This window comes from Vigna angularis, chromosome 4 (assembly GCF_016808095.1).
Source record: "Vigna angularis cultivar LongXiaoDou No.4 chromosome 4, ASM1680809v1, whole genome shotgun sequence".
Lineage (NCBI taxonomy): Eukaryota > Viridiplantae > Streptophyta > Magnoliopsida > Fabales > Fabaceae > Vigna > Vigna angularis.
The window spans coordinates 10761142-10774915 of record NC_068973.1 but is presented as its reverse complement, the minus strand read 5'-3'; the positions used below and the strand labels follow the sequence as shown (position 1 = coordinate 10774915).

Here is a 13774-nt window from a genome sequence, read left to right as displayed (position 1 = left end):
TTGGCCATAAACTATGTTAGTTATTTAAATTCCCATAAAGTTCACACTATCTATAGCAAGTCCAAGTCTTAAGTTTCTTGACTTTGCACCAAATGTTAGAAATATTTCATTAATCTTTTTCCATTATGGGGAATCAGTTGGGTATTGAAGAACATTATCACTCTTTTTTTCATCAATGTGGAATTTCAGATTTATCGCATCTTCTTTAATGGAAAACAATTGTTTTAACCTATGTATTATAGGCAAGTATAAAGTGTCCAATGTTGGTTAATTTTTAGATGAATTTGGTAGTTATTGTACTTTGATTTTTGTTAAAATTTCTCTGTTAATCACCCTAGTTTAGCTTGTTTTGGAGTTTTTGATATTAATAGAGTCAAAGTGGAAAAGTAAAGGAAATGGATAAAATTAAGGCAATTCTTGACAAAAATGACACTAGTGTAGTTGAGAAGAAAATTTGAGGCTAAAGCCACATAAGAAAACCTTCATGAGAAGGAAACCTCAAGCATTAGACCTCAGGCTAAGCCATGATGACTATTTCTTAAAAAAGTTATCTCAAGGGCTACAACAACAAAGCATGAGGTCTGAGTCACATAAGCAAACCTACCTTCAAAGGAAACCTCTGTAGCTGAAGCCACAAGTGCACTACTGAAGCCATGCATTGTGCAATTTAGAAAAACATAGTTGTGACCCTATTTTGAGGAACTTTTTGGAAAAGACTTTTGAAGAGGTTCTTTAGAGAGATTCCTAGAGAGGTTCTTTAGAGAGATTCTTAGATAGCTTCTTAGACATTTACCTATGTACATAAACATTATTAAAGGTCACTAGAGAGGATGTATCTTCTCTACTTTGTATTGTTTCCATCTATTATGAGGAGTTAAATCTCTTTAAGTGTTGGAGCAAAGATATTGCTCCTACATCAGGAATCAAGTCAATAGAGAACTCAACTTCTCTCATTGATGGTAACCCTAGTATCTCATTCGAGTTTGGAGGGACTTATACATACCTAACCCAACAAATATGTTAAATGACACGACCCAATACAAGACTCATTCAACACTGTTAACCTAAAGTAGTTAATATTCTAAGATATATTTATTGACACAAATATTCATATATTAATAAATATATGATTAAATATCGGTAGTTTGATTATATTATAATATTCTTTAATATTATATCTATAAAATATATGGTTAATATACAAAATATCATATTTCTACAAAATATTTAGCTAATTACCATATAAATTGCAAGTTGTTATTTTTATTGATATTATTTTATATTTTCTTAATATTATCTGTTTTTATAACAAATTAAATAGGATCCAAAAATTATTAGAAAGTGAGTTTAAGCCTAACTCAACCCCACAAAACCGGCACAAAACCGGCCGGCTTGTAAGGTGAGATTTGCACCTCACTTATATATTATAATTTGGCCTTATCTCTAGTCGATGTGAGACTTCCAATACACCCTTCACGTCGAGGTATAGACATCTCGTGCGTGATAGTAGAAATTGGGTGGTCCGATAACGGCTCGATAGCGGGTGAAATAGAAGAATAGAATACCCACTTAGAACTCTCTAGGATAGGCTTTAACCATGACTATGATACCATATTAGTAGTGGACTTTAAGCCTAACTCAACCCCACAAAACCGGCTTCTAAGGTGAGGTTTGCACATCACTTGTATATTATAATTTGGCCTTATCTCTAGTCGATGTGCGACTTCCAACAGAAATCCTATAAATACATATAGTATTTTATCAAAAAAATACATACTTTATACTCTCTTTTACTTAAAAGATTCAATCTCTTAGTGACGCGAATGTCAGAAAGTCTTTTATAAATGAATATAAATTATTTGGATAAAAAATACATAATTAGTTAGATATATTTATAGGTTACAAAATTTCCCTAAATATTCCAAAGTTAAGTATGTATATAAGTCCCAAACTTGAATGAGGTGCAACTGGACCAAATTAATGGATGAATGAGTTTTACTATTAACCCAAAATTATAATAGGTAATTAACGACTTTAGATAATTACTTTTACCCAAAATTAAGTAACCATTTATTTTAAAATATTACTTCTCAATTATTTTAAATTTATAATACACAAATATATATATATATATATATATATAAAAGAAATGTTTATGACTATTTCAAATTGTAGTAACATCGCAATTAAATAATTATTGCAATTATTATAACTAGTTAACGGTTTTAATAATGATAATAGTTATACACAGGAAGATCATGTCCATAATTCTTTGTAAAGATAATTTTTGGTTACAAGTCATGCAAACAAAAATAGTCATTATTAATCACTAAAACAAAACTGCTACATATTAAAAACTGTAAATGAAGTAATCAAATTTTCATAACTATCTAATGTACGTTGACGATTTTATAAACTAGCCATAATAAGTGTTTTTAGAAGAAAAATAATGTAATTTAATTATGAGCGTTTCATAAAACAACAATTTATTTTTCTAACGAAACAAAACATGTCCATCATGTTATAGGACTTTTATTGTATAATACAATAGTAATGTTCTACCATTTTTTCTGTCTGACTTATTATATGCATACTAAAAGATATGATCAAATGCTATCTTTATTAATGTTTCTTTTGGTTATCTTCATTCCTTTGGTATCTTGAATGGAGGAGTTTTTAGAGCAGGAGTAGCATAAGGACCCTCAAGAAGTCCTTGTGCTACAGATCTATAACCTGCTTCAGTGAAATGAAATCCATCCCAATTTATATGTTTTACAGGTGCTTCACAAACTACTGAATCACCAAATCCACAAACTTCATTAAGATTGTATCTTCCACCCTTTCCACAACATGCTTTGAAGGTGTCAGGTTTACCCTTAAAGCCTGCATTACATAAATTAATAGCAAAATTATAGCAACAACCTTGTATAACTATTTATTATTCATCTAAAGAAAAGGAAAATCAAAGCACAACATACCATATTGTTCTGGTTTTTCATATAAACGTCTAGCTGCACTATAATAATTAAAATATGTTATGTTAACATGAGGGTTCTTGTGTCTCAATTCGTCTATAGCCGTTTTGAGTTGGTCATTATAGTACTTGATGGCAGCATTGTAATTTCTCAAACACCCAAATTCGTCATAATCTTCTTTTTTATCACTATTCACCTCATTCAAAACATAGGTATTACACCCAATTGGAAAGTTGCCTGGAATCACTAGTTCAACAACTCCTTCTTCAATTAGTGTCTACATAATAGAAACAGAAACCAAAATCAAGTTACTATGATCAATCACATTTCAAATGAAGTTTGATTAAACTATTGTAACTAATTTAAGATATATTTGATACAACTTACAGAAGTCATATTTGTAATCGCTTGAATAATATGTGGAACAAACTCTCGAATTTCTGTAAGATTTTTATGTGGGATAATTGCATTAATGTCATTCCCACCAATCTCACCAACTAGAACCAATGAGTTCTTAAAGAAATTAGCACAGTCTGTCATAGAAGGAAATAAAATTGTTAGTAATTATATGGAGAAACAATGTAGAAACTTTATGAAAGGAGATATGATCAAACCTTCTTTGCCTGTACAAAGCGAGGGTTTGATCTTATAAAACCAATCAAGTTGAGTATTTAATGCATAAGCAGCTGCTGGTACATCGAGTCCTCTTTTATCAAAAAAGCTTTTATCAAGTGCAGTTGCACCACAAAATGCAAAATTTACTCCTTGCTTAACATGTTGTCCTTTCGTTAAATTTAGATAAGCTGGCAAGAATGGTAACCCATATGCTTTGACTAAAATGAAAATGATCATGGGTTAGTAAGAATGTGTGTGACTGGTAACATATATATTATGTAATATGATTTCTTGTGCATGAATTTCATTGAAGTCATCTTTTGAATAGAAAAGAGGGTATAAGTACCTATAAAATCTATTATCAATCTTCCATTTGACATACGTCCTGCAGGATGTTTAAAATATGTTGAACCGTATGGACTATTAGCACTAAATGGTTGCTTAGTTGCAGAATTTCCTGTATCACTTAAAGAGTCACCAAAATTTATAATGGTTCTATAAGGAAATTGACTGTTGTATGAAACAACATTTTCAACAAAACCACAAGCAACAATTATGCTAAAGAGAATCAAACCCTTCATAATTTTATTTTAAGTCAATATAAGAAAAGTTAGATGTAATTGGGTGTGTTTAGTGATTGGAATGTTGAGTTATATATAGTGTTGCATCAACCACATGGTTTTTGATTTCATATATTTGTCATTTCTATTTTGGTAATGGTTATAATTATTATAATTCTTAAAATAGAGAATTAGTTGTAATCTAACATGTCTATTAACCAACACGTACATGTGTTTTTGTCTTTCATACTATTTGTAGTTATTGTTTTGACTTTCTCCATAGTTATCATCCAAACACGTAGATATCTCTTTTATGATTTGTAATTGTAAATAAAAATTGTATGGATTTCTATGCATACAAATATGACAATTACTTTCTTTCTATACTAAATTATTTTTACTGATTCTATTTCAAAATAATAATAATAATAATAATAATAATAATAATAGTAGTAGTAGTAGTAGTAGGATATTTTAAAATAAAAAAAATATCACGACGAGGTGTGTAATAACTAACACTCCTAGTATATATATTAATAAACTTTATATATATGTTTTTTATATTAATGAAATATATATATATATATATATATATATATATTAAATGGTGACTTATATATAATGTGCTTTATAGTAAATATAATTTTTTATAATATATTTATTCAAAACTACATTAAGAAAATCTCTACAAATAGTGTTATTACCAAATTTGGACGGAATGCTTTCAAGATGAAAATAGATTCTTAATAGTGATATTGATAGTTCTAATGGTTTATTTTCGAGTTGTTGATGAATATTGAGGACAAATTTACCTACAAAACATTCTCCAAGACATTAATAATAAGTTTAAAGAAATTTTACATATAATTACTCGAGGTACTAAACTACCCAATATTTACTTGAAAGTTAAGACTTGGGAACTTAAGAACACTCAATAAGAGACTCTCTAAACTCCCTTTAAAAAATGGACGAACATAATAATTTGACTCTCTGTTCTCTAATAGTATCTTTCCTCACTTCTTTCATTCATAACATTTTTGTCTCGTATGCTACTAACTCACTCTACTTGAATTAAAGTTTTCATTTAATGTCAGCTAAGTAACTTAGTTTACATTTGCATTTTTCCTTTAGTAACTTATAGGTTTAAGTTTAACTCTACAAAATAGGTTTCGTCTTTCATGCCTTTTAATGGTGGCTTTTCTGTTTGATGACTTTATTACTAACCCTGTTCTGAATATGTGATTTTGGTAGTTGATCAGGATCTATCAGTGTGTGATTTATAAAATTATCTATTAACTATGGAACACAGATTTTGGCCTTTCATTTTATGTATTTTAAATTATTTTGGCTGCTAGATTTATTCTGAACATGAGGTTTTTGGCAGTTCTATCAAGATATATCGAAGCCAACAAAAGCTCAAGAATGTCTAAGTCAGATGGAAAGTAATTGTTGTTAATGAAATGGTATCATTGGCATCACATGCATTTTAGCTGGTAATTGGTTTATAAAGTTTGAAGTACTTTATGCTTGTTTGCTCTTTATCCCCAGCTGATTACTTGTGTTGTATGTTAGGTTTTCCAGAGCTCATCATTTGCGTGGCCTTTTGTTCCATGCAATGGGACAACATAGGTATGTAAACAACCTTAACTGTTGTTTAATTGGAGATTGACTATTTAATTGAGATAATTGTACCTTGCAAGCCTTTAATAGTATTATGATTGGGACCATGAATTAAAGTAACACACTTTGAGATATAGTGGCACACTTATAGGTAGTTATTGAAGAAAATATGGTGGTAGAAGTTGGAAATATGATGAAATCTGATAGGAAGAACTAAACTACTCAAAAATACATAAAATCTTTAACTAAAAGACACTAAAAGATAACATTGATATTTTTTTCTCCCCTCTCTATTGGTAAGAAGACCACGTTTGTATAACCTAAACGCATGCCATCAATTAAATTATGACCATACAAGTGTCATTATATAATTTATCTTGTTTCTGACTTAAATTGGGTTTGATTGTGACACGAAGGTGATCAATGATTTGTCAATGGGTTTGAGCGTTGATGGCCCCAATGTTGAGTGTTTATATTTGCGAGTTTCATGCTACCATGCTCTTGAACAATACAAAGAGGCGGTAAAGTTTTACTCTTAACTTTTTGGGAGAAATACTGATTCACATTTGTCACTCTGCAACTTCATTTATGATCTCAGGTCAAGGATTATGATGCTGCTCTGGATTTGCAATTGGACTCAATGGATTAGTTTGTGCTTCAGTGCCTTGCCTTTTACCAGGTTTGTATCTTGTAAAATATTATATTTGTACAACTTCTGTTTTTCCCCTTAATTCTATTTTATTCATCTCTCAGAATTCTGCATAAACTATTGTTGTTTCATAATAAAAATCTGCTGAAAACTGTTGCTATTTTGATTCAAATGCTGCAGAAAATTATTTACTGTTTGGGTATAAAAATGCTGCTGAAAATTCTTTCCTGTTTTGATAAACATGTTGCAGGAAATTATTTGCTGTTTTGATATAAAATCCTGCAAAAAAATTGTTTGTTGTTTTGATTCAAATACTACAGAAATATTTTATTGTATTAGTTGGTTAAAATGTTGTTTAATATATATTTGTATAGTGTGGATGCATGACATATATATTTATTGTATGGGATGTTAATCATGATTGATATTATATATATATATATATATATATATATATATATATCACTACAAAAATTTAGATTTTTACCGGGGGTTATTTTTTTCATTTCCGGCGGTTTTAACCCCCGTAAAGTACGTTACCCGCGGTTAAGAAAACCGCTGGGAAAAGCTGCGTCGCTAAATAATTACCGGCGGTTTTGTGAAAAACCGCCAGAATTAGCGGGGGTTTTGGAAAACCGCCGGAAATAGCGGGGGTTTTGGAAAAACCGCCGGAAATAGCGGGGGTTTTGGAAAAACCGCCGGAAATAGCGGGGGTTTTGGAAAAACCGCCGGAAATAGCGGGGGTTTTGGAAAAACCGTCGGAAATAGCTGGGGTTTTTGAAAAACCGCCGGAATTAACGGGGGTTTTAGAAAAACCGCCAGAATTAATGGAGGTTTTACTGGAACCGCCAAAATTATCGGGGGTTTTGCTGAAACCTCCGAAATTAACGGGGTTTTTGCTGGAACCACAAGAAATATGTACACTTTTTTTTTTAGTTTTTTATTGTAAAATGAGATTATAATAAAATTATTTTTATTAACCAAACAAGAATAATATGAACTAAAACTGAATATTATATATAAAATAAATTACATTGTTCAACATATTAATATGTTCATACAACTAATTGTTCATATATTAAAAAGAAAGATATTCAATACTAAATTAACATACTAAAAATATGAATAAGATGTTCATTACATTACTAAAAAAGAAACAATGTCGAATTTTGTTCTTCTTCATTACTTTTATTGTTTGACATGTTCGCTTGGTCAAATACCTACAATATAACATAATAGTTAGTCAGTAATATATTTAATAAAAACACACTTTGTTATATGTTATAACATAATATAATAACATATAGTTGAACTCTTCTTTCTATCGGTAAAAAGGCAATAATACATGCATTTTGAATTAAGAAACATAACATCACCAATAAATGCCGAGGATTGATCCAAGAAAACTAGATCAAATTTATTCTTGAAAGTGAAAAACAAACGCATTTGAACATAAATATTATTTTTCTATAGACTTACTTTGAAAACAAAACATTGAATATAATTCACTTAACTTCAAATTTAATTGTACTAAAAATTAATTTTATAGAATAAAAGAAGTTTAAAATCATGTTTTTATATACTGCCCGAACACAAGTGAGTAATAACAAAATTATAATACTTTGGCAGGGTAAGCAAGCAATTCTAAGTTTGCAGTACCTGACCTCCAAGTCCATAAATACTAGTTGGAAAGACCTGCATGTAAAATTGAAACAACATGCATATATATATATATATATATATATATATATATATATGTATATATATTTATATGTATATATATATATGTATATATATATATATATATGTATATATATATATATATGTATATATATGTACAAGTATAAATTTTCTATGGGTTAATTATTGTATCAGACTATTTAGAGATGAGATATTAAATTGATATGATGTTGTTTCGTGACCTATAGAAACTATTTTCTTACTTTAACCCCATGTTTGTTGGGTAAATGCAGCAATAGCATTGAGTCCTCCAAGTTGGAGACCACGTTGAGCCATTCCCCAAGGAAATATCTCCTGCAAAGATCACTCCCTAGTTATCAACCAACTCAAGCTGCATTTTTCCTCTTCACATTATATACCAAGGACACTTAAACCATTAAAAAATTTGGAAGTAAATATACTTGGCCAAGCATTGCTACCTCTGCTTCAATACCCCCAACACCCCATCCAGCAACTCCAAGCCAATCAATCATTGTTGTATGTGAATCAGTCCCAAAAACACTCTCAGAATAAAGCATGCTATAAACAAATGTGCAATCTTTTCTTTGTTTTATGTTATAAGCATGCACCAGAGGTGATAATAAATCAAAATGAAGAACTAAATACATGAAGCTATTTTACATTTTATGGCAATTACATACACATATATTGTATGAAATTATTTGGATCCGACATCAGCTTCCCAATCCACATCATTCTCTATAAATGTGGGGGAAAAACTACTGTGGTGGAGTAGCCCTCAAGAAGACCACTAATGAAGTTATGAGCATTGGCAAGCTTAGCTGCTTCAATCACTTCTGAATCAGAGGCACCTTCTTTTCCATAGAGTATGTTTTCATAAATTAATGTGGCAAAAAGAGCTGGCTCTTGTTGCACAAGACCAATGTGTCTCCTAAGAGATTTCAGATTAAGTTTTGTGATGTCTTTGCTTGTAAAAGTTTAATTTATTCTTGTTAAAAGAATGTTACAGGCAAATAGCGTATGCATGCAAATGGGTCAATGACAAATCCTTAGCATTTAATTGGATAAAGTTCTACGAAAAACTTACCATCAACTAACACCCTTCCGGATACTGGATCAAAAAATCTGAGGATAAGGGAAATCACAAAGCTTTTACCAGAACCACTTTGCCCCACTAGAGCAACACTCTTGCCTGCAGGAACTCTTAGGTTGAAATCCTTGAAAATAATCACATCTGGCCTTGAAGGGTAGCTGAAATTGATTCTTTTAAGCTCAATTGTTCCCTCCACTGTTTTCAATTCTTCTCCAACATCTCCTGTTATTCCTGACTTTCTATCCATCACTTCGAAAACTGATGCAACCATTTGGTTCCCTTTCAAAAGGTCTGGGGCAAGGGCCAAAGTCTCCCCCATAGCCAGAGCTGTTACTATCAAAACCATAAATGACTTCATAATTGATTTAAAGCTTGCAAGCTCCTTTTCCATCAAAGTAGATCCATACCTGCAAAAAGTTTACACTCTGAGCACAAATGTAACCAGCATTTGGTAAGACATTAATCCTACAAGTAGCCTACTTAAGACAGAATAAAGTTAAAACATCTACCACAAGGCAAGACCATAAGATTAGAAAATAAAGAACTGGGAAACGCCATAGAATATGCCAACAATTTGGCCTCGTTTAAATGAGCGTTTAGAGGGATCAAGAAGCTCATTAGCATAAAGGTCAAGGACCTTTTCTTCAGAACAAAATGCAGCCACAGTGCGTATAATTGTGATCCTTGTAGAAAATTACTATTAATTTGGTAAAAAGGACAAAAAAAAAATGGTACAGGTTAAAAAATTCGACGTCTTAGCTCACACCGCTTATCTCTTCCATTTCCTATTATTTATTCCATTCTTCAATCTCTATCGCAGACAAAATCAAAAGTTCTTTCATCAATCTCAAAGCTGTGTCAAATACTTGATCTTATTGTACACATTCATGTATATTTGTCAGACCACATACTCATATAGGTAACAATTTACCAAGTAATTTCAGAACCCTATCCAACTAACACTCATCAATTCCATTACATAACACTACCCATCCACCTCCTCCACCCTGTCTTCTTCCACTTTCCCTAACATTCAATTAATCTAACACTTTTTTCAATCAACCAACAAACATACCAAAATTATGATTTAGAAGTGTTTATTATCTTTTCTTAAACTAATAAATTTATACAGAAAAAACAAACGATCATACCTTGGTGAGAGATGAAAGGTTTAACGGAGAAAATCCACGGATCAAACAGAGAGAATTCGAAGCTGACGTTGAAGTTCAAGACGGACACCTCGCACCCAAGCAGAGAGAGACCAACACGAAGCAGTTGAAAATCAATGAACAATGAAGCTTGTGGTGTAGCGAAATGAAGATTATGGTGCAGACAAGGGGTTTGGAGAAATGAGGCAGCGGGGAGGGACTAGAGTTTGGAGGAAAAATATTCAGAAAAATTAGACGTAGAAGGAATGAAAACGCGGGAAAATATTTTTGGATTATTTAAGGAGTACCGGCGCCAGAAGTAGTTTTTTTATTTTTTTAAAAAATGTTAACTGCGGTTTCGACATTAAACCGCCGAAATTATTTGAGGTTTATAAAACCCCCGAAAAATAACCCCTTCTAAAATTAATTATTTTTGTAGTGTATATATATATATTAGATAGTTTGTAATAAACTTTTTCCTTTGGGATTATTAGTATATTATATTAAAAGTATTAACGGATTGCTGCAAAATTAATTATATTTGAATGTATGAACGTGTGAATGTACCTTGTGATTTTAGTATAATCTTGTTGTTGATTTGGATTCAATTGTTATTAATTAGTTGAATTCCTTTTCATAAAGTTTTAGATAAAAACTCTCAAGAAAAGAAAATAAGAAAAAAAAAGTCTTCCTCGCAAATAAAAATCAACTTATATATAGACTTATTTGGCGAGTTAATATATCAATAAAGAGAGAAATTTTATAAAATTATAAACTGATGTATAGACTCATACAAAAACTAACATATAATAAATTTCTATTAATTTAATGAGTTAAGTGTAGAATCTTTCAATTAATTTCTTAAAACTATTAATTATATTTCTTTTTTTCCTTATTACTGTAGGTTGGGGCAATTGTTTTTGTTGCTTTAACAGGACTACTAGTATTGGAGCAGTTGCATGTTGCTGCTTTGACAACTATTGACATTGTGATAGCTTCTTGTCCTATAACATTTCACACTATAGGAAACTGAGCAATGGGCTAGACATCTTGTTTTGAAAAGAATAGCGCAACATATATCTAGTTGACATCTTTTTCTATCCATAAAAGATATTGTAGTTGTTGTAAACATCTTTCTCTCCCTTTAGACTTAGATATTTTACCATTCTAGACATATATTTTATTTATTCATTCAAGTATAGGATCCTTATATATTTTCTTGTACAATTTTTTTACTTTAGCATTGTGTTTTCTTGGATATAGAAACCATTTAGCTTGAAACCTGTATTATTTTTGATAAATGTTGAAAGGTTTCAGTGAATTAATCTTCTATTAAATAGTTGTAAATGTTTCATCTATTAGATGGTTTTCGGCAAGTTGAATGTTATGTTGACTTTTATCAACTATTGAAACTCGTAACTATTGAATGTAAATATGGAATCACCTATTTTTTTTTATATAAAACCATAAATTACATAAGGATTTTTCCGTATGTAAGTACATGGATTTTTTCTATGTAACTACATATGAATTTTATATACGGACTTTTTTGTATGTAATTATATAGGAATTTTTCTGTATGTAATTATATACGGAAGTAGCATTTATGTAGTTAGGTTTTGTCTTCACCGACGTTATTGGTTTGTCCTAGACTAATGACGATGATGTTGGAGTTGAAGGGTTTAACATATGCAGCATCAGCTTCAACGACTATCATGGTGTGGTTTGCTATGCTGAAAAAGAGCTCATTATTCACTACAACGTTGATCAAACGTAGAAAATATGTCTTCCCTGACTTTACTTTTAGGTTGAACGTATCTATCCACCATGCATAAACATAATTTCACATGAAACCCTATTGATTAATTACTGAGAAATTTGAGTTTGAATTATTAAAGCACTGTAGTGTACTATTACTGGAGCAATTGTAGAGTGGTCCAGGAAGTCTGTTAATGATGTAGGCAACAGAGACATTTGGACCACCCCCTGTGTGAAGAGCTTGTGCAATCACTACATGTGGTTGGACGGATGTCAACATTTGTGGACCCTCAATTCTTAAATGGATGTCAACATCTATGGACGGATATCGACATCCGTTTGTCCTTCAAGGAATATCAATATCCGTCCACGGATGTTAGCATCCGTTTAAGAATCCAACACATATTCACATCCGTTTAAATATTACTGAAGGACAAAAGAGGAGTAGGGAGGTGCATGGAGCAGTGTGTGGTGATGGAGGGAGTAACTCTCTTACTTAATTTTGGCTAAGTTATATAGCGTGTGATTCATCATTATCCTCAACAAGCGACACATGAATATTGCAGGAAGCATGCAGCCTAAAGACTAGTGGTAATCTGCTATCGGTAGACAACAGACAGTACACACTTAGTAAGATGCATGTGGTCCTAAACAGGCAGCGGTTAGTCTTGGCAGAGTAGCACTCGACATGAGACATATAACACTCAACGAACCGCACTTAACTTTCAGCCGGTAGTACTCGGCTCCCAACATCGGATCTCAACCTTTTGAAAATAGCACTCGACCTCTAGAATGTAGCTTCCGACCCTCGGCAGTTTTATATCTTTGGAAGGTAGTACCAAACCTTTAGTATATAGCTTTATACCTATGGAAGGTGGTACCTGACCATCGCCAGGTGATGCTTAATCCATCACAAGGTCAGATTAACTACTCCATGACAACCTTTAGCCATAAAATGTCTTGTATTGTGTCAAATTTTGTTATAGTTTTTCATTCTTTCCTTCATTCTCAATTTTTGAAAACAGTTTTCAATAGTGTATCTTTCTTTTCTTTTTCTGCTAGTTCCTACTCCAACCATGTTCCAAAAAGGTATTTACATCTTATACTAAATTACATAAGAACATGCACACTAGCTTATCAAACAACTAATCTAACACAAAATTTAAAAAGTGAAATTAAAGTGCAATAATTTAAAGTACAGGAAATTTAAAAAGAACTCTATTTTGGTTGGTTTATGGTGGTGGGGATTCCTTCATTGCTCTCCTGGATCAAGTGATCTAGAGGCTCTCTCAAGGTCAAAGAACTCTTAAAACCTTGCCCCTCTCCTCTTGTGGTTGTTGCCTCCTCATTGCTAGAAGGTTGTTCACTTCCTTCTTCTCGTGCATTTTCAGATCCTCCAATGAGGGGGTCATCTTTAGTTTCTTCTGATGCACCAACTTTAGTATTGGTGCCTTGCACATTTTTTGATCCTTCATCATCAATGTTGGTGTTATTGCTTGAATCATTTTGTTGTTGAGGCTCTAGTTGTGGTTGTCTCACTGTTGCTTTTACTGTTGCATCAAAACCCCTCATACTGAAAAGGACTATCCCTAGGGCAAGTTGTGAACATCCTAAATTCTTCAGGGGTCATGCATTGAAAATGTTGATTAAGTTGT

The 13774-nt window shown here is 31.7% G+C and overlaps 2 protein-coding genes across 2 annotated transcripts; both read right to left on the bottom strand.

The window, feature by feature from the left end:
* Positions 1–2569: 2569 nt before the first annotated feature.
* On the bottom strand, positions 2570–4171 carry LOC108330218 (sinapine esterase). The gene is made up of 5 exons (XM_017564717.2): positions 3937–4171; positions 3590–3808; positions 3363–3508; positions 2979–3252; positions 2570–2883 (listed from the first exon to the last, which is right to left on the bottom strand). The coding sequence occupies exons 1-5, from the start codon at positions 4169–4171 to the stop codon at positions 2645–2647; spliced, it is 1113 nt and encodes a 370-aa protein (XP_017420206.2). The 3' UTR covers positions 2570–2644.
* A 4687-nt stretch (positions 4172–8858) lies between these two features.
* On the bottom strand, positions 8859–9881 carry LOC128196194 (ABC transporter B family member 10-like). Its single transcript, XM_052876427.1, has 2 exons — positions 9208–9881; positions 8859–9025 (listed from the first exon to the last, which is right to left on the bottom strand). The coding sequence occupies exons 1-2, from the start codon at positions 9602–9604 to the stop codon at positions 8859–8861; spliced, it is 564 nt and encodes a 187-aa protein (XP_052732387.1). The 5' UTR covers positions 9605–9881.
* Positions 9882–13774: the final 3893 nt, after the last annotated feature.

Excerpts from the sequence above, each read along its gene's own strand:
- LOC128196194 (XM_052876427.1), bottom strand. The coding sequence starts at position 9,604 with ATGGAAAAGGAGCTTGCAAGCTTTAAATCAATTATGAAGTCATTTATG. Across the intron at positions 9,026-9,207 it reads CGGAAGGGTGTTAGTTGATG|AGCCAGCTCTTTTTGCCACA; the intron begins GTAAGTTTTTCG and ends TTGTGCAACAAG.
- LOC108330218 (XM_017564717.2), bottom strand. The coding sequence starts at position 4,171 with ATGAAGGGTTTGATTCTCTTTAGCATAATTGTTGCTTGTGGTTTTGTT. Across the intron at positions 3,809-3,936 it reads ATTGATAATAGATTTTATAG|TCAAAGCATATGGGTTACCA; the intron begins GTACTTATACCC and ends TTTTCATTTTAG. Across the intron at positions 3,509-3,589 it reads GCTTTGTACAGGCAAAGAAG|ACTGTGCTAATTTCTTTAAG; the intron begins GTTTGATCATAT and ends CTTCTATGACAG.